Genomic DNA, 24952 nt, shown 5'->3' with positions numbered 1-24952 from the left:
TTTTCACACGCTCATGAGACTAGGTTGGGCTCCCCTGCATCATCCGGGCTAGTCCCCGCTCTTGACTGCCATGACTTTAATCACGTCGTCAAAGTCTCTTTGACTGTGTAAGGTCACATATTCGTAGGTTCCAGAGGCCAGAGTGGGCATTTTTGGGTGGACAGCAGTCTGCCAAGTCCAGTTCGTAAGTGCAGGCTGATATCATATCGCTTGGGGTTACAGAGGCTCGAGGGTGGAGCTGGGACCCTTCACCGGTTTGCTCCTCTTGAGACGTACGCTGGCCACGAAAGGAGTTGGTCCTTCACCGGCTAGAAGGGTGCGCCCTCCCTTGGACCTCGGGGGAGGCACGCAGGAGTCAGGCTTCTCCGTGATCCTTCGGTCACCAGCCATCTGCTGTGGGTGTCCTATCAAGTGGGAAGGGCGGTTTGCTGTCCCACGCCAAGTCTGTGTCATTTTAACGGGCGGGTCCTCACTGCTCTGCCTAATTGCAGGGGTGCTGCCCTGCAGGGGCTCTGAATCACCTCCCGGTCCTGCCCTCAGCCCTCTGAGTCACCTGGGCCTCCTACCCATACCTCTCTGGGCCTGGGCAGGGGAAGGGGCTTGTTCAAGGTCACAGCATGGTAGGGGGCAGAGAGGGGACCCGCCCTTGTCCCTGAACTGCCTGCAGGAGGGCGGCTTCCCGCTGCTGTCAGCCTCCCATCCCGGTGGGCCCGTCCTCTCCCTGCAGGCTCTGACCTGCCGCCACTGGGCTGCTCCCAAGGGTTGGGGCCGGCAGCAAAGGGGTGTTTGCTGTGGGTGTTTGTGAGGTTTTCCAAAGTTGTTGGTTTTGTTTAGTCGTTAAGTTGTGTCTGACTCTTTGCGGCCCCCTGGATGGTTGCTCACCAGGCTTCTCTGTCCACGGGATTCTCCAGGCAAGAATACTGGAGTGGGCTGCCATGCCCTCCTCCAGGGGATCTTCCTGACCCAGGGATCGAACCCAGGTACCCTGCATTGGCAGGCAGATTCTTTACCATCTGAGCCACCAGGGGAGCCCAACTCATTCCTGTTTTTATGGAATCGGCAAAACTCTGTCCAGATGTGATGCTGTCTCCAGAGCTCGCTGCCCGGAGCCCCCTCTTTTTCTTGCTCCCAAGGCCTTGAGCCCAGCTCTGCAGCTCACCCACCGGTCTGGGTTCTTACTGAGGTGTCTGACATCAGAGCTGCTGGCTGTACCTCCAGCCCCTCCCCTGTATCTGGAATGGGGATCCCTGGGTCTGAGGAGCCAGCCACGCCCAGATTTTCCCTGCTTCACCTGCCACGCCTCTCCCCACATCTCCTGCCCCTGCCCACGGCTGGAATGTGCCCTGGTGTCCTGCCCCCTCCCTCCAGCCACCTCTGCCTGGCCAGTTGGCCCCATTCTGGCCCCACCAGCTTTTCATGCTTGGTTCATCTCAGGTCAGTCGCTCAGTTGTGTCTGACTCTTTGCGACCCCATGGACTGCAGCACACCAGGCTTCCCTGTCCATCACCAACTCCCGGAGCTTGCTCAAACTCACGTCCATCAAGTCAGTGATGCCATCCAACCATCTCATCCTCTGTCATCCCCTTCTCCTCTCTCCTTCAATCTTTCCAGCATCAGGGTCTTTTCCAAGGAATCAGTTCTTTGTATCAGGTGGCCAAAGTATTGGAGCTTCAGCTTCAGCATCAGTCCTTCCAATAAATACTCAGGATTGATTTCCTTTAGGATTGACTGGTTTGATCTCCTTGCAATCCAAGGGACTCTCAAGAGTCTTCTCCAACATCACAATTCAAAAGCATCAATTATTCGGCACCCAGCTTTCTTTATAGTTCAACTCTCACATCCATACACGACTACTGGAAAAACCATAGCTTTGACTAGACGGACCTTTGTTGGTTAAGTAATGCCTCTGCTTTTTAATATGCTGTTTAGGTTGGTCATAGCTTTTCTTCCAAGGAGACTGCTTGGTAGACACGTACCTGATATCTAGTCAGGAAAGCGAACTCTCTTTCCTGCTCAAACCTGCAAGGTCTCCACTGTGGCTGCCAGAGGGTTTGGTTGATACGTTCTGGGGTCCGTGACCTGCCCCCTCCTCCCACCACTTTTAGACATCCCCATGTTCTGGTCTCATCGGGGTCCCTGTAGTACAGCTGTGTTATAGGATTTTAGCCCCAAGGAATAGTCAGGGCCAGGCGGCATGGAGTCCCTCGGGGAAGGAGCCCAAGAAGGGGACCATTTGAACAGTCATTGCTCAGCATAGATCAGGGGTCCCCAGCCCATGTGCACGTTAGAATCACCTGGAGGACGTCTGAATTTTATGTGGACATCCAGGCCCCTTCGCTGGAGTCCAGTTTAGTGGGTTTCAGGGGAGAAGAGATCAAATGTTAAAAGGTCCCCAGGGAGCCAGGTGCTGTGGCGGAGAGACAGGCCAGGTGTGACTTGGCTTCTGTGTGTTCCCCCTTCTGAGGGGCCTCTCGCTGGTCTGTTCAGCCTCTGTCAATGATTCCGAATCATTCAGAGCGAAATTGGGGTTGGCTGGGGAGGAGACATTAACAGGCCGACACCTGCCCTGGCACCTAAGCACACAGGCTAATTTCTGGGCCTGCAAACTGAAGTGAAGTCGCTCAGTCGTGTGCGACTCTTTGCGACCCCATGGACTGTGGCTTACCAGGCTCCTCTGTCCGTGAGATTCTCCAGGCAATAGTACTGGAGTGGGTTGCCGTTTCCTTCCTCAGGGGATCTTCCCTACACGGGGATCGAACCTGGGTCTCCCACATTGCAGGCAGATGCTTTACCCTCTGAGCCAGCAGGGAAAACTGAAAGTGTGGGGAAAAAAAGTCTCTTTTTCCCTTTTCCCCTGGTTTCAGTCTGGCTTGTCAGGCTTCCTAAGCAGTAGATGGAGAAAATGAGTTTGAGTTTTTGGCTTGAGAACACACGCAGCTGCAGGTGGATCCAGACCTGGGCAGGTTCTAAGTTTGCTGGGCCGGTCCCTCCGGATTTCAGGGTGGGTTGAATTAAACGCCGGGTGGCCCCAGGAGGGCAGAGCACCAACCTGTGTGTCCCCGGAGCTGTGCGCGTGGTACTTGGAGGGGCAGGGGGCCACCAGGGGCAGCCATGTGCCTCGTCGGGAGAGGGTGAGCGGCTGGCGTGGGGAGGTCTCAGTTTTCATCTGTGAGGTGTTCATTTCTCTGTGCCCATTCATTTTCTTGCCTCCGCAGGATCCGGTTGAGGAAGGTGGGGCACGGCTGTGTTGTTTGAGCTGGAGAGGTGGGATCTGAGGTTTCCAGGGCCTGTTGTCTCAGGGCATGGATGGGGGAGCCGGGGAGGGGCTGGGTGCCAGCCTTTTGGAGCCTTGTGACCCCGTGAGGTCCAGAGCCTGGGGGCCGGCAGGTGCACTTGGCGGAGGGGAGTCCGAGGGGAGAGAGAGCCAGGAGAACGCTGTCCAGGGTGGAGCTTCCTGGGGCCTGGGCCCTGCCTTGGAGGCGGAGAGTTTCCAGAGCTGCCCCACGGTGAGAATGTGTGCTCAGGGAGAGGGAGGGGAGGGGTGGGGAGCCGTGGGCCTTCCCGGCCTTGCCCTGTGAGCCTTGATGGGTGGCCTGAAAGAGCCCCAGGTTTGGGGATGGACACACACACACTCACACACACTCACACACATGTACGCATGCACATCTCAAGTTGCAGGCCTGCTTTTATGAGCTCTGTGATGGGACTGGTTCCTGGGACCCTCTGAATCTTGGTTTCTCCATCTGGGGAATGGGTGAAAACGCTGTTCCCCTGACCGGGTCAGGGCTGTGGTTGAGCAGCGCTAGTTCCCATGGCCGTGACGTTCTGAGAGGCCCAGGGTGATCGTGTGGCCCCAGGGCTGCTGAGGGTGCTTCGAGGGAGGGCGGAAAGAGCCTTGGCTGTAGACAAAGCTGGGTTCACATCCCAACCCTGCCGTGTTCTCGCCGTGTGACTCTGGACTCTCTGGGTCTCAGTCCCTCTGCAGTAAACAGGGATGGTGTGCAAGGGTCACAGGGGTGCCGGAAGGATTGGGCTTTTGCTCAGCGCCTGCTGACGGACAGTAGTGTGCGTGCTCGGTCCTGTCCCACTCTTTGTGACCCCGTGGACTGTATCTGCCAGGCTCCCCTGTCCTTGGGACTTTCTAGGCAAGAATACTGCAGTGGGTTTCCACTTCCCTACTCCAGGCATACAGTCAGAGCTCAGTAAAATTTGTGTTCTCGTTTGTTCTGTGTGGACGGGAGAGGTCTTTCTCACGCCCGAGGCTCTGGAAGTCAGCTGCCTTGGCCCACACGCCCTGCGGACCCACTGTGGGCAACTCAGGTGGGCCGGCCCGGCTGGAGGAGGGAGGTGCCGAGGCAGCCTGCCCTGCTCAACGCTGCCCCTGCTAAGCGGTGTCCTCACAGGAACCTGATGTTCCTCTGATATCCCTGCCGCAGCCTCTCGCCTTCATCCATAAATAATGCCTGTCTCACATTCAGCCCTCACCTCCTGGGGCAACGATGGGTGCCAGGAGACAGATGCCAGTGGGCACCGGCCCAGGTGCTCCTGAACCTGCCTGACCCACCTCCCTGCCTTTGCTCGCTCTGCACCCTCAGCTGGGACTTGCCTTCCATCCCTGCCCCACTTGCCTGCCATCCCTGCCCCACTTGCCTGCGGGTCAGCATCCTGCTTGCTCTTCAGTGCTCAGCTCAGATGCCGCCTCCTTCAGGCAGGACTCCCTGATTTCTCCCTGTCAGCACATCCTTGCTCTCTCTGTGCCCTGTCATCCCAGGGTGAGCCTCTTCACTCTACCCTTTCCCTTTCAGAAGATGTGGTTATTCCTGCAGCTCCTTCCTTAGGCTGGGAACCCCTTGCAGAAGGGGACCATGCCCTGGGACAAGCCTGCTGACTGCCGGTCCTGCCAGCATCTGGCCCTGTGACCTTGGGTGGACTCAGGGTCACACTTGCTGAGTGTTTTTTTCCTTCTCTGTAGGTTGGGCTTTCTGCCGCCCACCTGGCAGGGTCCCTGGGGGGAACTAGATGGGAGCAGAGTGAGTGCTCCCCATGCCTTTCCTCCCAGCCTCATGGGGAAACCTCAGTGTTACTGGGGCTTCTGTCCAGCCTTCAGGCTCTGCTTGCTTCCCGTTAGCAGTGGGGAGCTCACTCCCTGCTGGCAGCCTGGACTGTCATGAAGTTGGTGACTCGTCTTTCTAGTCCTGGATTTGGGGACTGTCTGCTCTGTGAGAACGCAGTGCTCTGGTGACCTTTGGGATTGCCCAGGGTCGGGAGTAGGTGGGTCTGGGATTGGAACACCCTTTAAGTCCTTTCAGGACACAGGATGGTCCCTGGGCTCAGCTGGATTAGTGTCCTTGTGGTGGTGGGGGGTGGTTTAGAGGGGTGGGGGGTGGACCTGCATGGCTCTTTCATTAGAGGTGAAGGCAATGGGAACATCATCCTAGGGCCTGCCAAGCCCCGTCTGCAGGCAAGTGCGCCTTGCTCTGTGTCTGTCTTAGTCTGCTCCAGCTGCTCTGGGTGGCTTATAAACAACAGGAGTTCCTCCGTCTGGAGGCTGGGAGCCCAAGGTCAAAGTGCCAGCAGATTCGGTGTCTGGGGAGGGCTACTTCCTGGTTCATAGATGGTCTTCTCCCTGCTGTGTTGTCACAAGACAGGGGGCGAAGGAGCTCTCTGGAGTCTCTTTTATTAGGGCACTAATTGCGCTCATGGGGGCTCACCCTCCTGACCTAATCACCTCCCGAAGGCCCTGCTTCCTAACACCGTCTCATTGGGTGTTAGGTTTCAACATGTGGATTTTGCAGTGGGGGCAGACACAAGCATTCAGAGCATAGCCCCGTTCCTGGAGCTGGTCGGAGCCCGCTGGGCTGGTGCTTCTGGTGGCCCTTGGCTGTGTGGCTCGGTGCGTTGCTGCAGCCTGTGCCTTGTTGGGGGCGGGGATACCTCCCAGGGGGTCACCTGTCGGAGGCGACAGCGCCACCAGCTGGGCAGGTGGGAGGCGCACGTGGAGACTGAGCCCCGCGGCGCAGAGCGGACATGTCTTCTGGGCCCACCCTGCTTGTTTCCGATTTCCATGGCCGCAGGCGTGGGTAGTGCTCACCTGCCCCCTTGGAGGTGAGTCCTGAGGTGGGGGAGAAAGCAGAGAAGCCCAGAATGGCTCCCGGGAAGGCAGAGATGATTTTAGGAGCTGCTGTTACCCCTGGGGCAGATGGGGGAGGGAACCTGGAGCAGTGAGAGGGCCTCGGCTTAATAAGACCTTTCAGGCCCGATGGAGCCCCCAGCCCTGCTGCTGCAAGTGACCTCTTCTTAATGAAGCGGGAGGAGAAAGGAATTGAATCAGACGTGGAAACGTCAGCCGTCTCCGGGCAGGGCATCCGGGCGTGAGCCCCCACGGAGGGCCCCAAGGCACGGCATGGCTGCATCTCCTGTTAGTGACCAGCCACAAAGCCTGCCTGTCCCCAACCCCTTACGGGGCCCCTGCTCAGGGAGAGGGGGCTGGCAGGGATCAGGGCTGGTGGGGACCCTGGGAGAGGCGGCAGCTGCATAGTCACCTGTGCCGCTGTGTGTCACGGCGCCCGCCCCCCAGCCTCCATCCCCTTCCTCCCGTGCAGAGAAGGAGAATCGTACTTCCTCCTGACCATGGCAGGCACTGTTGGCACCCTCCCAGATCCCCCTGGCACTTACCACTTCCGAGCCCACCGCCCGCTTCGCCTGCCGGCACCTGCAGCTCTGCGTGGGGGCTTGTCCCGTCCCCCGTCCAGGTGGGCAGTCTTGGGGCACGCACACCCTTTGTCTGCTAGGAGCAGTTCCTGTCAGCGAGCCCCTGGCTTGGCGAGTGACTCCGAGGCCCCCGGAGCTCCCCAGAGGGTTGACGCCCCCTGTCCTCGGCTCCTTCTGGTCCCCCCTCACCTCCCCATGCCCCCGACCTGAGCTTCCCAGGCCTCCCCCCACCCTCCAACCTAACCGCTTGCCCACGCATCCGTGTCTCGTCCAAACTAAGACGAAAGTTCATGGTGAGACAGCATGAGTGCTGCGGGCTGAGGTCCGGGGAACACTGGCCCTTGGCCGCTGGCATTGCTCTGCCCTGGGTGACCTGGGGGGTGCCATGTCACAGTCACAGGCTGGGTGCTTCTGACTGTCTTTGTTGCTGCTGCTGGGGGGAGCTCGCAGGATTGAGAAGGTCGACTCCTCTGGGGAACCAGTCCGACCCACCCGGAAGGATGAATTCTCCTTAGGTCCTTAGGTCTGCCAGGACCTTCTGGGCGCCCAGCAGTGAGGATTATCAAGGACTTTGAGGAGGTGGCCCCATGGCCTGTTAAACATTATGAGCTAGGTGGGGAGGGGGTGATGGGTGATTGGACATGGCCTCTGGCCCCCAAATTCTTGCAGTTTGGACTGATGCTGAGGCTGGAGTGACATTGCCTAGCCAGGCGGGGGGGCTGGGCCAGGAGGGGAGATGTGACCTGGCGGCTTCCGGGAGGGCAGGGTGGCCTGACGGTCAGGGCCAACACCTGGCACAGGGCTCCTGGGGGGAGCTGACCAGCGCCGGCGGGGAGGGGCTCAGAGACCTGCAGCTCCGTGACTCCCCCTGCCCCATGGGCCGCAACCCCGGGAACAAGGATCCTTGAGGAGGGGTGTACAGAGAGCTGGTACTCAGGCTCCTGGGAGTGAGACCATTGCGGGGGGCGCTCCCTGTCTCCTCGGATGGAAGGTGGATCGTGAGTCCCCCAGAATTGGAACAGTCAGGGGAGGTCTGAGGGATGGATACCTTGGCCAGCCCAGCTCGGGGATCCCTTCTGCAGTCAACCGCCCCCCTTACACCCCCCTCCCACCCCCACCCGCCTCCGCCCAGACATCAGGCCAGGAAATGACGCTTCCCTCCCTGCTGGCTCCACTCATTACTGCAAACCCTGGGATTAATTTAATTACACGCTTATCTCCTAGAGGCTGGGGCATGGAGGCGCCCCATGGGATCCCAGTTGCCCAAGGCTGCTGGGGAGGATGAGGGAGCCAGGCCTTTTCTGCCATCTCCTTCTCCTACCGCCCCCCACTACTTAAGGGTCCACCTGGCTCTCATTCTTCCCCACCACAGGGCACCTGCTCTGATCCCCGGGTGACCAGATGTCCAGCTCCCTGGCCCCAGGCAGCATGCACAGGCTGGTTTGGGGAGTTGAGGGTAGAGACAGTGGGGAGGGGTCCCGTGGCGCAGGGGAGGTTTATCCGGGATTTTGAGAAAGCGGCCTCATCGCTGTTAAACCAAACAGGGTTGGGCAGGCTCAGGGCTGGGCTTGGGGCTCAGGAAATGCCCCCAGGCCAGAACTGGGGGACGTGGGCAGAGGGTGGGTTAATGGGGTCCACTTTCCAGGCCATGCTCTGGGCCCCCCTTGACATCAACAGGGGGCTTTGTGATGTGGGAGGGAATCATTTAATCCCTCCTCCTTTTTTTACAAAGAAAGATCTCTCCCTATTCTAAAAGCAGATTATTGGAAAACTAACAGGCAATGGTGTGAATAAATAAAAGATCACCCGTCCCCTCGTGAGCAATGCTGCGATCAGTATTTCTGTGTGCCTCCTTCCTGGATTTATTTCAATACACAGATATTTTTAAACACAACAGTAATTATATGTGTGCTTTTGCGTCCAGTTCTTTTCACTGGCGTTGAAGTGTTTTGTTTTTTTTCTCCTGTATCATTGAGGAGGGAAGCTCTCCCAACCGTCATTTGAATGATGACAAGGGTGTGAACTGTCTGCTGTTGTTGAACAAGCAGTTTCAGTTTTGGTCACTGTAACACCATCTGCGTGGAGCTGGGAGGGTCTTTTTCCCAGGTGGTGGTCCAGGGAACCCTCCTGCCAGCAGCCCGTGAGGGATACCAAGTGTTGGGGAGCCCAGGCTGCACCCCATCTCCGACTTGGTGCTCAGAGGGCCCAGCAAACCACAAACACTAAGGCCCTTCCCATCAGGCCTGTACATAGGTGTGGACGGGTGTGGGTGCATGTGGGTGGGTGTGGACGGGATGTGGGAGCTGCTGGTCAGTTTGGGCAGACAGATGGGTAAACTGAGGCGGGGGATGGCACAGGGCATGGACTGTAGTGACCACTGAGGGCCCCCTGCTCAGGCAGGGGAGATCTACCCAGCCCTGACCCGGGTGCCGTGTCCTAGTGGGGGGCCTTTTTAGTCACCCCCCAGGTCCAGCCCCCCTCCACCACTGCCCTGCGTGTGTATGAAGAAGCCCCTTCACCTCTTGGAGACCACCACGCAGGGCTCCCTGCAGAGCTGCCCTGTGTCTGCCGGGGTCCCCCGTGTAGCTGGGGGTGGGAGGCTGGCGGGCGAGCGGCCTTCTTCCTCTAGAAGCCTGCACATTCCTGAGAGGTGACTGGTGGACAGCAAGGGCAGGAGTCGGCTGTGTAACTGGGGTGGGGTGGGCTGCCCCCATTCCTGCCCAGGGCTGGGCCGCAGTCTCCTGGGTCTGGTCCCGGGCTGGGCACACAAGCCTCCCAGGTCCTTCTGAGGTGCTCGGGGCACAGAGTGACCCCCAGCAGGCAGGTCAAGGGGCAGCCGGGCACTTGCAGGGGAAGTGTCTCCCAGGTATCTCAGAGGGCAGAGCTCCTGATGGGCAGAGGCTGGTGGAGCCGGGGCCAAGCTCCAGTGCAGGGGAGGGGTCATGGCACCTGGGGAGGGGGCCACCCACTGCCCGGTCCTCACAGGGCACCAGTGGTCTCTTCATCGGCCCGCAGGCTCCGGGGGGAAGGGGTGTGATGTCCATGTCACACACAGGGACCCTCAGGGCTGGGGGCTCCTCTGGGGTCATGGCTGACTCTGCTGCCTTGGTTGCATGACGGTCCCAGCTTGTCCTCTGGCAGCAGCCAAGCCCCCTTTGCCCCCCGCCCGAGAAGATCGAAAGCCCTGTGGGGGGCGGTGTTATGGGCGGGTTAGGGAGCTGGCTTACGTCGAAGGAATGGTGCCTTCTGAGATGAAGGTTCACAGTGTGAGGTAGGAAGACCCTGAGTCCTGTCATGGGCTGTGGGGGGGGCAAGGCAGGAGCAGCAGGCTGGCCCGGGGTGGGCAGGGTCCTGGCTGGCTCCTGAGCCAGGCGCCCGTGGGACTTCAGAGGCAAGTGGCAGGCCCCTCACAGGTGCCCGCAGACCTGGGGAGGTGGCCACACTGTCACCGAGGCATTGGCCCAGCCTCCTCCCTCTGCCCCTGCTGTGACCTCCCCTGCCCCGCGTCCTGCCTCCTTCCGCCTGCCCCCTCTCCTTGCCAGCTCCCTTGTCCTGGCCTGGAGGGACTTTTCTCCTCTGAGCCCATTTCCAGCCCCGTGGGGAGCTGGGGTGGCAGACTTTCTCCTGCTTCTGAAGCAGCAGACTCAGTGAGTCAAGGGAGGGTGGGTTTTACCCCCCTGCTGCGTTTAGAAACTGTGGGCATGTGGTTGGGGGTGTCTCTGGCCCGGCCCCTGACCTCAGGAAAGGTGCTGGGTTACGCCTACAGTTGTTTGTAGAAGTTCAGATGGGACGGATCGGGGGAAGCCCAGTTGCCCCCACTGCGTGGGGGAGGGCCTCCCTGCACTGCGGGCCCTGGGGGGGCTGCCCCGGGGTGAGGGGGCCATCAGGGACCTCCTTTTGGACCTGAAGCCCTGCGGAGGCTGAAGGCATCAGCCCAGGACAAGCTGGTGAGAGCACCCCTCACCCCTGTTCTGCAGGTGGACAGGGGATACCGGGCCCCAAGGCCCACCCGGGGGGCACGCAGGGGAGAGCCCTCCTGCTGGAGACAGTCTGCCGACGGGTGACGTGACTCCTGTGTCTTTCAGATCCCTCGTCCACCTACATGCGGCAGCTGGAGACCAAGGTGAAGCTGCTGGAGGGTGACAAGCTCCTGGCGCAGGTAGGTTGGCTGCACCCCGAGGGCCGCGGTGGGCCCTGCCACCGCCCACCGCTCCAGGGCCTACCCCCCGCCACCAGCCCCAGGTGGCCTCCGGGTCCCTTCCCACTTCGTGCCCCCAACATCCCACCTGCCCCCCACTCCCACCCAGAGTCACCTCCAGGGACATCTGCTCAGGGACCCACAGCCTCCTGGCATCCCTCCATCTTGGCCGTCCGCTGTCTGTCCCCTCAGTGTCCTGCGAGCTCCTCGGGGGCCTGGAGATGCTGTGGAACCCACACTTGCTGAACAAGTGGGCTGCTTTGCCCCTCTGCTGGGTACATCAAGGCCCGAGAGGCAGACAGGCTCGCCCTCGCTCAGACTCATAGGGAAACTTCCCTGGTCCTGCTGCGCCAATTTCTTTATGGGCTGGGGTCCACCCTCCGCCCTCCTGCCTGACCTGGGGCCACAGAGAGCTGAGGCCAGGCCTGACCCCGGCTGTCCCCAGTACGGGGACAATGGGTCGGAGATGGGTGATGAGGTTGGGGCAGGGAGGAGACGGAGCAGGGCAGCTGCGGGCGGCTGGAAGCATGGAGGGGGCCTGACTGCCCGGATGAGGATGAGGGGCCCTCCCCGCTGCGGGCGGGGCACTGCTGGGAGCCTGTGGTCAGCTTGGTCAATCGGGGTGCCCGGTGTGGGGGTGGGCAGCTGGCTGGGCGGACCCTCCAGCCTCTCTCCTGCTTGTCCTTAGCCCTGACTCCATCTTAGCACTCGCCTCTCCCCAGCCACACCTGCTGGCTCATAAGCGGCCAGCCTGGGTCCCAGAGCGCGTTTCTGGGAACCGACCTCAGGGAGGGCTCAGCGGCTGTGCCCCGTTGCTAGGCGACCAGTGCCACTGCCCACCGGGTGGCTGCTGGGATGCCCACAGCCCCGAGGGCAGCCCCACGGATGCCGTCCCACCTCTCGCCCTCGCATGGGCGGCTGGAAGGTTCCCTTAGGTCCACAGGACTCTGGGGAGTACGTGGTCCACGCACCCTGGCCTCGCTCCTCCATGGCCGCCGTGTCAGGTGTGCAGCCAGGCATCGGATTGCAAGGCCCGTTTTCAGATGTCGGGTGTCGGGTGTCGGCTGCTTAGCCCCACGTGTGCAGGCTCTTCGGGCCTGGTGAGGGCAGGGAGATTGGGGGCTCGCCTGGCTGTGAGCTGGGGCTCCCTACACCCAAACACTCCCCGGGGGCTGGTCCTGGTTGTGAAGGAGGGTGTGTGGTGGGGGGTTGCGGGAACTGTAGGCAGAGGTGACCGGGGGGTGCGCAGCATCAGGACTTCGGGGCCTTGGCTCTGGAGCTGGTTCCTGTCCAGCAAGTAGGGGAGAATGGCACTGTTTCTGGGGAGAAGCAGGTTGAGAGCGTGGACCCCGAATTCCGGATGCTGTTTGCAGTGTTGTTCCACGGTCCAGCCTGGCTGTGGCTTGTGGTCCTGTTTCCAAGGACCAGGGTGGACGTGTCCCCGTGGCCCCTGCTCTCCTAGGCCGCGCTGTCCCATCGAGAACATGCACCCACTTGCACGTGGTGGACTTGGCCTTGTTGCTTGTCATTTAGTCGCTCAGTTGTGTCCGACTCTTTTGTGACCCCAGGGACTGCAGCCCGCCAGGCTCCTCTGTCCATGAGATTCTCCGGGCAAGAATACTGGAGTGGGTTGCCATTTCCTTCTCCAGGGGATCTTCCCGACCCAGGGATCGAACACGCATCTCTTGCATTGTAGGCAGATTCTTTACCACTGAGCCACTGGGGACTTGGATGTGTTCAAAACCTACACACGCTCAGACCTCCTCCCTGTGGAACACCGCTGTGGGTGTTCCTCACAAGGAACACCCCACCATGGCTGTGTCTACTTGCCCCCTGCCACATGGGCAGAGGTGGAGGTTGACAGGGGCCCTGTGTCTGGAGCATTGGGGTATGGCCACCACCTGGGCAGGGGGTGTCTCTGTCTGGACCCTCCCCTCCCCAAGCCTGCTCTGACCTGCTCCCTGGGGGCCTTGCCCTGGAGGCAGCAGCAGTGGGGTTCTGTCCCCGTTTGCGCCAACGCTCAGGCCAGGCTCTCCGGACACAGACTTCCATCCTTCAGGTGGGGGAGTGGCCTCCCACCTGGGCCCAGGCTTGCTGGCTGCAGGCAATCAGATTGGGCTTTAGGGAATAAGAGCATCTTTTTGCTCAGCTTCTTGCTAGTGCAGGAGAAGTGCTGGGAACTCAGAGACTAGCCAGTGAGCACTTGCCCCGAGCTCTCTTTGCACCGCGGGCTGCTCTTGCTGAAGGGGTTTTGGGATCCTCCCTTGGGGAGTTCGGGCCCCACCTGTGCTGGAGTGTCAGCTCCTCACGGACCAGGCTGCAGGACCTCAGTGGTCACATCCTCAGTGCCCAGCTGGACTTGGTGGATGCATCTGGGGAGCCCTGGCTGTATCCCACCCAGTCTTCTGGGTCAGAGGGGAGACTGGTTCTTGCCCAGAGTGAGGAAGATCTGCTTAACCCAGGGAGAGCGGCTTCATAAGGTAGTGAGTGTATCATCTTTGGAGGTAATCAAGGGTGGATGGGTGGGAGTATGGGAGGATGGATGACCAGGTTTAGGAAGGAGACTGCTGCCATGGGTGGGAATCTGGCCACAGCCTCGTGGGCTCTGGCTTGTGCGATTTTATGATTCTGGCACCTAAGTCTTGTCAGTGAAATAAAAATTGCACAGGAACCTCCAGCCCTTTGCATAGGAACCTCCAGCCCTGTGCAAAGCGGAAAAATCTGCCTTTTGGTGAAAATCAGCAGAGAGCAACATTATTCTTTTAACCATCTTCAGATGATGTGGCTTTGGGGTTTGGGGGCAGGGGCAGAGGGCCTCCGCGGGTTCCCTTTCCCACTGCCCACCCCTCCCCCTCCCCCCACTGCCTATATTTAGCTGCAGAATAGCTTTAATTAAAAATGCACTGGAGTGTCCACAGTCTAAATTAGTGTATTGCGGTTCGTATTTTCTTTCTCGTGTCAGCTTTAAAATTTCATCAGCGCAGCTGCTCCCCCTGCGATGATTCATCTGGAGCTGGGTCCGTGGTATGATTCTCCCTGTGGATTCCGTGCCTGGCAGGGCTGGGCTGGGGGCGGCTGTCATTGACGCCACTCTGTGGTTCCCTCCGTTCACTTCCCTGCAGGGCTGATCAGCAGCGAAGGCTCCACGTGCGTCCAGAAGCCAGCTTCACAAAAGAGCAAGAAGCTGGTTGGGCAGGAGCGGGTGGCCCTCTGGGGGTGCAGAGGCAGTGGTCCAGGCTGGCAGCTGGGCTGGGACAGGCTCCAGGTGCCCGCGCCTCCTGGCCCCAGGGCCTGCTCGTTCTGTCCTGCCATGCCACACAGAGTCGCTGAACACTCACGTTGGAAGCGACCCCAGGATTTACACCGAGCCGGGATGGGGAAATTGAGGCCTGTGTGGAGGAGGATTTCCCGGAATGGGTGATTGATTTGGTTTGCTGGGGCTGCCCGAGAAAAGAGCCGTACACTTGGTGGGGGTGGGAGGGTGGAGAAGTCGCTTATGCAACTGAAATGTATTGAATGTATTGTCTCATAATTCTGGGGGGCGTGGGGTCAGCAGGGCCATGTATAAATCTCATTGAGACACAGTTCAACCTGCCGCCGTGGGGCTGTCGGCCTGACGGTAAGAGAAGAAGCGGGTTTGGGCCCCGGAGGAGTCTGGGTTCAGACGATGCCTGCTCCAGCTCTCACCCTCTGTGTGTGTGGCTTTAAGCGGGGTGTCTTATGTCCCGGGGCCTCGGTTTCTCCTCCCGTAACCCAGGGATGGCGGGGTGCCCACTGCAGCGCTGGCCGGAACCTGGGGTGCCCTGGGCAAGTGTCTGCCCTTCCCTCCTTTTCCTGGTCTTGGGAGCCTGGGATTTTTCAGGGTCTGGCAGACTGCACCCATTCAGCTGGGCTTGATGCCTGATGAACGGCTTGCTCTGTTTTGTACTTTGAGTTTTGAAGCATCCAGGTCTTGGGACTGAGAAACGGGCCTCTGCTGTCCGAGCCTGTGGCTGACGCCTCCTTCCTGTTACCTGCCTTCCTGGCGGCGGGGCTTGTTCTGTTTGGTGGCTCCCTCGCCCACGCCCTCCGGAGGTGCGGGGCTCACAGTGGGTCTGCTCCTCAGCATCCTCCGTGACGTGCCGCTCTGCTGCCAGGCTCTGGACCACCCCCTCTCCCCTTGTTTGATGTCTGCGGTGGGTCATCACTTCCCTGTCCCCTCTGTCATGGGTGACATGGTCTCCGGAGGGCTTAAACTGGTTCCTTAGCAGAACCTTAGACCCAGTCCAGCCTCTTTCTCAGCCAGGGAGATCACCCCCTCTTTCCATTATCCGATGGATGGTCCGTCTAGCGACGTGGGCAGGAGGAGAGACTAGGAATTCACCTCTGTACCTGAGGCTCAACCTGTGTCCATTGTGAGACAGTGGACAATAGCCCTCAGCCTGGCTAGAGGGTAACCCCAGGACTTTAGAGCCAGAGGGCCTGGTTCAAATCCCTCAAGGTGGGTGGGTGGCACTGGGCCAGTGGCTTAACCTCTCTGTGCTTCCATTTTCCCAAATATAAAATGAGGACACTAACGGTGTGCCCAGGACTAAAAGGCAAATCACGGAAGGCAGTGAGGGCCAGGCCTGGCTGGTGGTAAGGGTCGCGGGTCAGCGACTGTGACCTCGCCTGGGGGTCACTCAGCAGCTGAGTGTCTTGTGGACCCCATTTGACATGCAAGAGACCAGGAGGCAGGGGAGCTGCTCGGATCTGTCACCTGTGATGGGATTTGGATTTAGCAATGTCTGTGAGCGACTTCACTTTCACTTTTCACTTTCATGCATTGGGGAAGGAAACGGCAACCCACTCCAGTGTTCTTGCCTGGAGAGTCCCAGGGACGGGGGAGCCTGGTGGGAGGCCGTCTATGGGGTCGCACAGAGTCGGACACGACTGAAGCGACTTAGCAGCAGCAGCAGCAGTGCCCTCCAGTGGCTTCGCAGGGGGCTCAGTGGTAAAGAATCTATCTGCAATGCAGGAGACACAGGAGTTGCAGGTTCAATCCCTAGGTGGAGAAGATCCCCTGGAGGAGAAAATGGCAACCCACTCCAGTATTCTTGCCTGGAGAATCCCGTGGACAGAGGAGCCTGGAGGGCTACAGTCCACAGGGTTGCCAAGAGTCAGATGCGGCTGAGCACGTGCCCTCCAAAGCCCCCGTCTTCCCCCTGTGGAGGTCACATGGCCTGCCCCCCAGTCACCTTACTGTGCCAGGGGACACAGGAGCAGACAGTGGTCATTGTGGCTGAGACCTGGTCTTGTGGTACCTGTTGGTCACAGGCCCCACGGTCCTGGGCCATGCTCACATCCCAGGTTGAGAGCCGACGCTGCGTGGGGAGTACGGCAGTGCCAGCTGTGGTTGAGAAATACCAGCCATTCATTAACCACACCTGGATGCCACGTGCCTCATCTGAGCTCCGATCGGAGAAACCCTCTGGGCCCGGGTCACCCTGCAGCCCTTGGTTCAATGGCCTGCAGATGAGTTCTTATAAAATAAAAGGGGGAAAAAGGAAGGAAATCTGGCCGGCAGGACCTGTGGGTTCCCGTGAGGGACCTTCGCCCTGGGGACACAGCAGAGGCAGATCCCTGGCCTGCCCGGGGCTGGCTGGGGTCTTGGGGTGCCTCCCAGGAGGGTAGCTGTGTCCTGGGTTCTGGTGTCAGCCTCGTGGAGTCCGGGGCTGGCCATGTGCTGGGTCACATTCTTGTGGAATCCGGAGTTTCTGAAAACGTGGGACTCTGATGAGGCACCTTGGGGACCCCACCTGGGCCCTGGGACCGCCTCCCACTCCAGCCCAGCCGAGCTCCTGGTGGCTTTGGGGCAGTGGGAGTCTCCGGGGCGGGGGAAGGGCAGAGCTGAGGGTGGTGGGAGGCGTTTGTGGGGTGACACGTGCTCTCTTCCCTTCCAGCTGCCCCGCCCCTACGGCCGCCCCCGTCGCTGGCTTCAGGTAGCCCTGCCCGGGGTTGGGGGAGGGCTGGTGTGCAGTGGCGTGTGGGGTGGGGGCGGCTTGCAGTGCTGTGTGATGGCCTTCCTGTCCCTTCCCCGGGGAGCTGACCACCACCCAGGGTCCGGCATTTAGATTCATCTTAGGCTTTGCCTCCTCTCTGAGCTGGTGTTAATTCCCAGCTTTACAAAACAACACCCAAGAGTTTCCAGGCAGGGCCTGCTGTGACGCTCTGCCCAGGCCCCCCTCACCACCTCTCATCCGATCTGCCCAGGCTGCGGGGTCGTGGCGGGGGCGGGAGGGGCGGCGCTGCAGGAGGACAGGTCGTGATCCACACTTTGCAGGAGAACCCGCAGTGCCTGGTGGGGCGAGGGGCTGGCTGGCCAAGGCCCCAGGGGTTAGTGCTGGCTCCTGGCTGGCCGGGGTCCTCGGGCGAGGTCTCCAGGGGTGCCTGGTGGTCAGAAGAGCCCACCGGCGCCCAGCGATAGGCTCCCAGCCCCAGCACCCCTGGGAGGCAGGCATTACCGCCCTCGGTTACCATTCTGGAAAGCAGGGCTGTTGTCACCTGGGATCAGAGCCTTGTTCCTGTCACGAGACGCTGACACCGCCCTGCCCCGTGAGGGCCGGCAGCCCGAGGGATGGTTCCCTCTGAGGGGCCCTGCCCCTGGTCGCTGCGTGCAGATCGGCCCCGGGGGCCCTGAATCTGAGTGGTCACCTGCGGGCAGGCTGCCTGGTGGGGACCCCGGGCACCCCCGTGTCAGTTCTCGCCTCCCATCCCCAGAGCCGCAGGCCTCGCCTCACCTGTCGGGTGCCCCCCTTGCTCAGGTGTGTACACAGTCAGTGCTTAGCGACCAGATCTGGGGGTAGCGTGAGGCCCACCCGAGGGGCCTCCAGCACTTTGGGAGCAGGAGGGCGGGGTGAGCAGCTGCCTTTGAGCCCAGAAAGGAGCCCCAGTGGAGGGGCGGGGGTGGGCACGTGGCCCCCTTTTCTCTGAGTTCCATTTATCTTCAGCATCTCCCCTGATGGTCCTCCCCAGGAGGATCTGGGGGTGCCGCCCCCCCCGCCCCCACCAGCTTTGCAAGCAGGATTCCCTGGGAAGCTGATGACCACCGTTCCTGCTGCTGGAACCTCCTTGCAGCTCCGCAGAGGCCCGGAGAAGCTGGGTGGCCTGAGTTCATGCTGCCCACTGCGGCCGGCTCTGAGCTGAGGGCCCCGGATGGAAGCCTCTGCAGCCTCCTGGGTGCCCCCACTAACCCAGCCTGGCCCCCCAAACCCTATCCAGAACCATTACGCTGCCCTTGGCGTGGGCGGGACCGGGTAGAAGGGGATTTCAGCGCTGGGATCGTTACCTTCTCTTTTAAGGATTCGGGCAACCCGGTTCCAGCTCCTGCTCTGTGTCCGATCCACCCCTCCATGTCCTGAGGGACCCCATTTGGGAGCCTGGCGTGGGCAGGGCGGTCCTCTCCTGGGGAGCGGCAATGAGCCTCATCCCTTGCCCGCCCAGTCACCCTAGAAGACCGCTCCCCCTCAGCAGTGAAACCCTCGGGGATTTCATCTTCCAGGGCACTGGCGGGCAAATAGCAGGATTTTTAATTTGGATTTAAGTGCAATTACATTTCTTCATTTTGATGCGTCATTAGGCGCATTGCCCCTCATGAAAGCTGGTGCGTTCTCCCCGCCAGCTTTGTAGCTTGCTCCTCAAGCGCTGTGGGCTCGCAAATATTGATGCACAACACCCATCACCGAAGGCAGGGGTGGGAATTGCATGCTGCTAATTAAAATCTCCCCGCCCCCTTGCACACACATATACACCTCCTCCCCAGGGAATCGTCCGGGGGAGGGAGGAGACGTACAAACCAGTGTTTTCAGAAGCAGCACGTGGGCTGCTTGTGATCCCATTTGTTCCTGGATCAGAGACCCTGTGGACGAGGGGAGCTGCAGCCCAGGGCAGTATCTGGACTGCATGTGGGCGGGGACAGGGAGGCATCTGCCTCCTGGTCCCTGGGGCCCACGGGAGCGCCGGAGTTCCAGTGCCCGGCCCTGTGGCCACATCCACATCCACACGTGTGTGTGTTGGGCCAGCTGGGCCTTATGCCTGGTTCTTTGACTTTCTCTTGCCAGGCAGGCGGGGGTGGGGGGGGGGGGCTGGTGGAGAAAGGCTCCAGGGCCCGGGGGAGATGCCTGTGGCCCCAGGCGTGGACAGTCCATGTGTTGGGTTTAGAACACATTCTCAGAGGAGATTTTGCAGCTGTTAACGGAGATCTACCCAAGAAAATAATTTGGTTTGGGAGTTTTGCTTTTAAGTAGAGCTGGGGTGAGACCTTCCTCCCACCCTGCTGAGGTAGGCAGGGGCGCCCTGGGGGAGAGAAATCCCAATGCTGGGGGCAGGCGCGGGGCCTCTTTTTTTTGCGGGCTGTTGGTAGAGGCTCCTCCACTCAGACCCCTGGCCGGGCCAGGGAGGGTCACTGTGCCTGGGACGCTGATGCTGCAGGTTGACCTAGACAGGCTGTGATAGGGTGTGACTGTCCCAGTTTCAGACAGAGGGCTGTGCCTGAGGTCCCCGAGTGAGATCCTGCCCGCTTCTCCCTACTCTGGGTTCCCCCAGGCCATGGGAACCATGCTTAGCTGGGTGGCTGGTGTCTGTCTGACCGCTGAGGGTGGGGGTGGGGGTTGGGGGGGTTAATCAGGGAGTGGCCGCCTGTCCCCTGTTCTGGTCGCCTCCACTCTTGGCCTGCAGACACAGGGCGCTAGAGACTGTGAGGCTTGAGGGGGTCAGCCCTGGGCATGATGGGGGGGCAGGAGAGCAGAGCCCAGGGACTCGATGAGGGTGAAGGTCCCATGGGAAACGGGGAGCTGGATCCAGTGGCTGGTGAGAGGGCGGCAGGGTGTGTGCAGATGCCTCTGGGTGAGGTGGGGGGCGGGGGTGCTGATGAGAAGGAGGAGGTCCCCCAACCCCAGCCCCCCGCCTGCCCCAGCGAGGCTGCTGCCCGTATTTCTCACCCCTGCCCTCCTCCCCTCGAAGGGTTTGTTTGGGCAACTCAACAGCCTGCTGATTTATAGGACATTCCACTGAATTTTATCTGCCCAGCAGTGTTCCCGAAGTTCCTTTGAAGTAGAAGAGGGTGTTGGGATCAGAAACGCCATCCCAGGGTCGAAGGGACTTAGAGGGCCCTCAGACCAAGGCTTCTGCTCGGCTGGACTGGGGGCTGTGCTGGTTTGAGTGTGGCCCCTGGGTCCTCCCCCTGTCTGGGTCCAGCCCCAGCTTCTGTACGGGGACTGTGTGTTGCTTTGCCCAAGCGAACCACTTAAGGGTTGTTCATCTTGTTCATTCTATATGAACAAGAATGAGCAATCTATACTTGTTCATTCATTCATTCATTCACTCTCTCTTCCCTTGTCCACTCCTTCTAAGCACGCCTTGGGCTTTAGTCACAAGCGCAGCGGCACTGGTCCCTGTGGACACAGAGGGCGAGGTCCGGGGCTCACATTTGGGAGCTCCCTGTCCGATGGCAGAGGCTCGTGGGCAAGTGTCAGAGAGCTGTGCAGGCTCACCCCGTAGGCAGCCCCCAGCCTCATGGTGGTGGGCGGGCTTCCCCCTACCCAGGATGTGAGCCCCAGGGCTGGAGAGGCTGTTCCCCAGGCCTTGCGGGGGACCCCAGGGGCAGGATGCTGGCGCAGAGGGGCGAGGGTGGAGAGGGGTGGGGAGAGCCACCGACTCACTCACCTGTTTATTTGGCCACTCAGCAGATGTTTATAAAGCATGCAGCAGGGAGCGAATCAAAGCCCCTGGCCTCGTGGCTCTGACGCTTGAGTGGGGAGAGGCATGTCAAGGGCTTCTGATGGCCATGGCAGTGAGGATGGATAGAGGGGGCGAGGAAGTGAGAAGGCACAGGCAGGGCCCCCTGGCAGGTGCCCTGAGGACCAGGCTGGGGCGTCTCATGCAGCAGAGAGGCCAGCAGTCCTCAGCCCTCCCGGCGCAGCCCCCCACCCCACATCCAACCCCGCCCCCTTCTCTCTCTCTCTCTCTCTTGCAGCAGGCAGGCCCCGGGGAGTTCAGGACGCTGCGGAAAGGCTTCTCCCCGTACCACTCGGAGTCCCAGCTCTCCAGCCTGCCGCCCTCCTACCAGGACTCCCTGCAGAACGTAAGTGCCCCTCCCCCAAGGCCCCACCATGCCCAGGAGGACCCTGAACCCCCCCGGGGAGTTGGAGGGGTGTGGCTCAGACCGCGCTTGCTTGTAACCTGCCCAGGGCCACGTGGGCGGTCACAGCTGAGCTAGACTGGGGACCCTTGGCTTCTGCCCAAGGTCTTCCGGGGCAGCGCTTGGGCCCCTGACCCTTGACCTCTGCCCTCGACCCTTGGAACCTTGTAAGGCTCCCAGTGTGTTGGTGGGAGGTGGAGGCCCAGCTTGAGATGCCATCCCTGGCATCGCAGGCTGGTGTAGTGGCCATGAGGCCCAGCCACTGTCTCTCTGTCTCTGTGGGCATGTGTCCCTCTGTGGATGCAGCAGGGAGATGCTGCCCAGCTGGGGTGTGGCTGGCCTGAGTCTGTGCGGGGGTTGCTACCCCAGGCTTGAGCTCAGGTGTATGCTTGCATGCTTCAGTTCTTGCCAGGGCCCCCACAGTTGTCCTGGGTTCTCGCCTGGGCCCTGACCTGCCCTGGGAGGGCAGCAGGGGGCTCACTCCCCAGGATGTGCATGGTCAGCTCAGGACCGCTCCTTGTGGGTGAATGCGCGTCATCCCTGGTGACTCTGTGTGTGCAGAAGGCAGGGATCTATAGAGGCAGAGAGTGCGGGAGTGGTTGCCAGGGGCTCGGGGGAACGGGGAGGAGGTGATGAAAGTGTTCTGTTGGGTGACTGCACAAATCAGTAAATGTGCAAAACCACCTCCCCCAGAAGCACGCGTTCGGGTGAGCCGTGTGATGCTTACTGAGCATCTGTTACGTGGAAGGCTGTGCCGGGCTCTCCCCACGCCCAGAAGCCTTGTCACAGGGCGGGGACCTCACCGTCCCCGCAGAACAGATAGGAAACCAAGCCGGCCTGAGGTCACGGTGGGCCCGACTCTCCCCCAGGGTCCCGGCCTTGCTGCCCACCTCCATCCCGGCCAGTGAGGGTGAGCCTGGGATGCCTCCTGGGACTCCAAGCTGGCGCGAGAGGGCTGGCGCCGCTGCTGGCTGCCGGCGGAACCCTCTGCAGTTTCTCTCCGAGGCCTCGCACCTTCTCCAGGAATGTAGCTGCTGACGCTGCAGAGGCGGCAAAGCCCGCTGACGACAGATAATCCAAATATTTACCCAGGAGCCCCATGGCTCAGTGAGGCTCCAATTGCTTCCTGATGAAGGGCTCTGAAAAGCCCAGCATCGCCCCCACGGGGGGCGGCTCTCCAGCCCTTCGTACCCTCTCCCTGGGCTGTGGGAATCCTCACCACTGATAGTACTGTGCGCTGAAGCCTCGGCAGGCTGCAGACTGTGAAGTGCTGTGTAACCTGTAAAGTGCTTTGCAGGCCCAGCTGGCTCCGGTGGTGCCAGGAGCCAGGCCTGTGGGATGTAAGCAGAGGAAGCTCGCTCCTCCAGGCTGAGCCCCTGAAGCCTTGACAGTGCTGCTTGGGCTGTCGGAGGGACGGAGGCTTCTGGAAGGCTTCCTGGAGGAGGCTTTAAGAGGGGCCCCATGGGCCTCCCTTAGGCTGCCCTGCGTGGCCAGGGGTTGTCACCCTACTTCAGAGGGAAGGCAGCTGAGGCCCACCGAGGAGAGGTAGGGTGGATTGCCAGGGTCACATGGCTAGTCCATGCCAGAACCCAGGCCAAGCTGGGCCTGGGGGCTGGGGACCAGCCCACAGCTCCACTGAGGCTGGGGGGCAGGTTCCTGGGGTGGAGGGGGAGGGTTGGGCTGTCTTGTGGGAGGACGCCACAGAGGGGCCCGAGCTCAGGTGGAGGCTCGCGGTCCAGGCCTCTCGGGCTGTTTATGGGGCACGGAGCCTCTCTGGAGCGGCTGAGCGCTGAGCCCCATGTCCTGCGTACGGATGCACCAGGAGAGGAGGCTTGTGTGGGGAGGACCCTCTGACGCTGCCAGGGGTGCTGTCTCTTCTGTACCTGGGTGTGGACACTCCTTCTGTGAGGCTATTTTAAGTGTCCATTTCAGTGGATTTTAGTATCTTCACAGATCTGTGCAATCCTCGCAGCAAAATGTCTCCCTCACCCCAGAAAGCAAGCCTGTGCTCATTAGCAATCCCTCCCCACCCCCTCCTGCCAGCCCCTGACAATCACTAATCTGCTTTCTGCCTCTGCGTTTGCCTTTTCTGGATATTTCTTATAAATGGAAGCATAACACGTGTCAGTCTTGGTCCCTGGCTTCTGAGCACTGGGTTTCTCGGGTGAATCCACACTGTAGCAGGTGTCAGAGCTTCGTGCCTTTTTCTTATTAAGCAGCCCCCCACCGTGTGGGTACCCATGTTTTGTTCAGCCGTTTGTCAGGTGCTGTGCATGGCTCTGTTTCCATTTTTGCCTCCTGTGATTGTGCTTCTCTGAACACCTGCGGACGGGGCATTTGTGTAGACATCTGTGTTCAGTTCTCTGGGGTGCACACTCGTCTCCCCACTTTGGGCACTGGTCCTTGCGTCCCACAGCCCCGGGCTGGAGGCTTGGGCCCCCTGGTTTACTAGCTATTTGGCCTCAGGCAAGTCTTGCAGCCTTCCCTTCCTCATCTGTAAAATGGGTGCATAGAAAAGATGGCTTCAGCACAGAGGGTTGCAGTCAGCCCTCGGTGGGCTGCCCTGCTCCGAGTGGGCACTTAGGGAGCTGGGGAGGCATCCTTGGGCCTTCCAGGCTGTGATCAGGGTCAGGGGGGGTCGGTCTTCCAGGGTGAGCTAGTTTGGGAAATGCTCTCAAGTTCACTCCTCCGCATACTCATTGAGTGAAGTTGCTCCGTTGTGCCCCACTCTTTACAACCCCATGGACTGTAGCCCACCAGGCTCCTCTATCCATGGAATTTTCCAGGCAAGAATACTGGAGTGGGTTGCCATTTCCTTCTCCAGGGGATCTTCCTGACCCAGGGATCGAACCTGGGTCTCGCACATTGCAGGCAGATGTTTTACCATCTGAGCCACCAGGGAAGCCCCATTAGCACCTGGTATTGGCCCAGCGAGGAGGCCCAGGAAAGGGCTGGATTGCACAGCTTCCCCCAGCCACTCCTGGCTTTTGTTTCAGGAACCTGTCCCTGGGCCCAGAGCTGCCAAGGGCCAGGCGCCTTCTGGGGCTGTGTGTGTGTGAGAGACTGTCGCCCCCTGCTGGCCAGTGCGGGGAGGGCCGCCTTCTGTCCCAGGTGCAGACTTGGCTGTGGCCCACACCCTCTCCAGCCCCCTGCCCCCCAGGACCGTGTTTGGTTCGCCCACATGACACCAGAGACCAGGCAGCCTGGGCCAGAGTTAGGGAACAGCATCCCAGGGCTCTGCACATGCCTTGCAACACACGGAGACCCTGGCTGAGAGACAGAGACGGAGATACAGAGTGGGTTGGGCCTCCCTGGAGAACCATGCCCACGCCCAGCTTTCCCAGACCCCAGGGCTGGGGGGTCTTGGCCTCTGTGTGGAACCGGGAGCAGGACGAGCCTGCCAGGCTTCCCTGGGAGCAGGTCCAGGCCATGCTGGCAGGTGGGGTGACTGCAGAGGTTGGCTGCTGGTGGTGGAATGTTCCAGACCCCGAGGGTCCCTGCACAGCATGGCCTGGGTGGGCAGGATCCTGGGGCCATGGCCTCATCTTCTGAGCTCACTGAGTCGGCCTGGTTTCTGGAGGGGTCATCGGGCGGTTGATGGAGAAGAAAACCCAAGAGTCAGAGATGGGAGGGACGCCCAAGACCCCAGGGTCTTCTCTCCCTCATGCACTCCCTGGGGACTTCTCGGTGTTTTCTCTCTGGCTTCCAGCACCTGCTGCTTTATCTCAGGCCCTGGCCCAGCGTCTCCTGACCTTCTGGCTCCTGCTGGCCCCAGGGCTCCAGCTGTCTCTGAGTGTGAGCTCCTTCCATGCGGCCTTGAGTCCTTCCTGACCTTGCTCTGGGGCCTGGGGTGTCCCCACTGCAGCCCGAAGGCCTGCCTCCTGCCC

General features: G+C 60.6%; 1 protein-coding gene across 1 annotated transcript in view; it reads left to right on the top strand.

Annotated features, from left to right (window-relative positions):
* CCDC85C (coiled-coil domain containing 85C) overlaps window positions 1-24952 on the top strand; it is a 78186-nt gene that overhangs the window by 48282 nt on the left and 4952 nt on the right. The window contains exons 2-3 of the mRNA XM_055555498.1: window positions 10797-10870; window positions 20901-21008. Of these exons, the coding sequence (XP_055411473.1) occupies window positions 10797-10870; window positions 20901-21008 (182 nt within the window). The remainder of the gene's footprint in view (window positions 1-10796; window positions 10871-20900; window positions 21009-24952) is intronic.

The sequence above is a fragment of the Bubalus kerabau genome, chromosome 19, assembly GCF_029407905.1.
Source record: "Bubalus kerabau isolate K-KA32 ecotype Philippines breed swamp buffalo chromosome 19, PCC_UOA_SB_1v2, whole genome shotgun sequence".
Classification (NCBI taxonomy): domain Eukaryota; kingdom Metazoa; phylum Chordata; class Mammalia; order Artiodactyla; family Bovidae; genus Bubalus; species Bubalus kerabau.
This window is presented reverse-complemented; position numbering and strand designations above follow the sequence as displayed.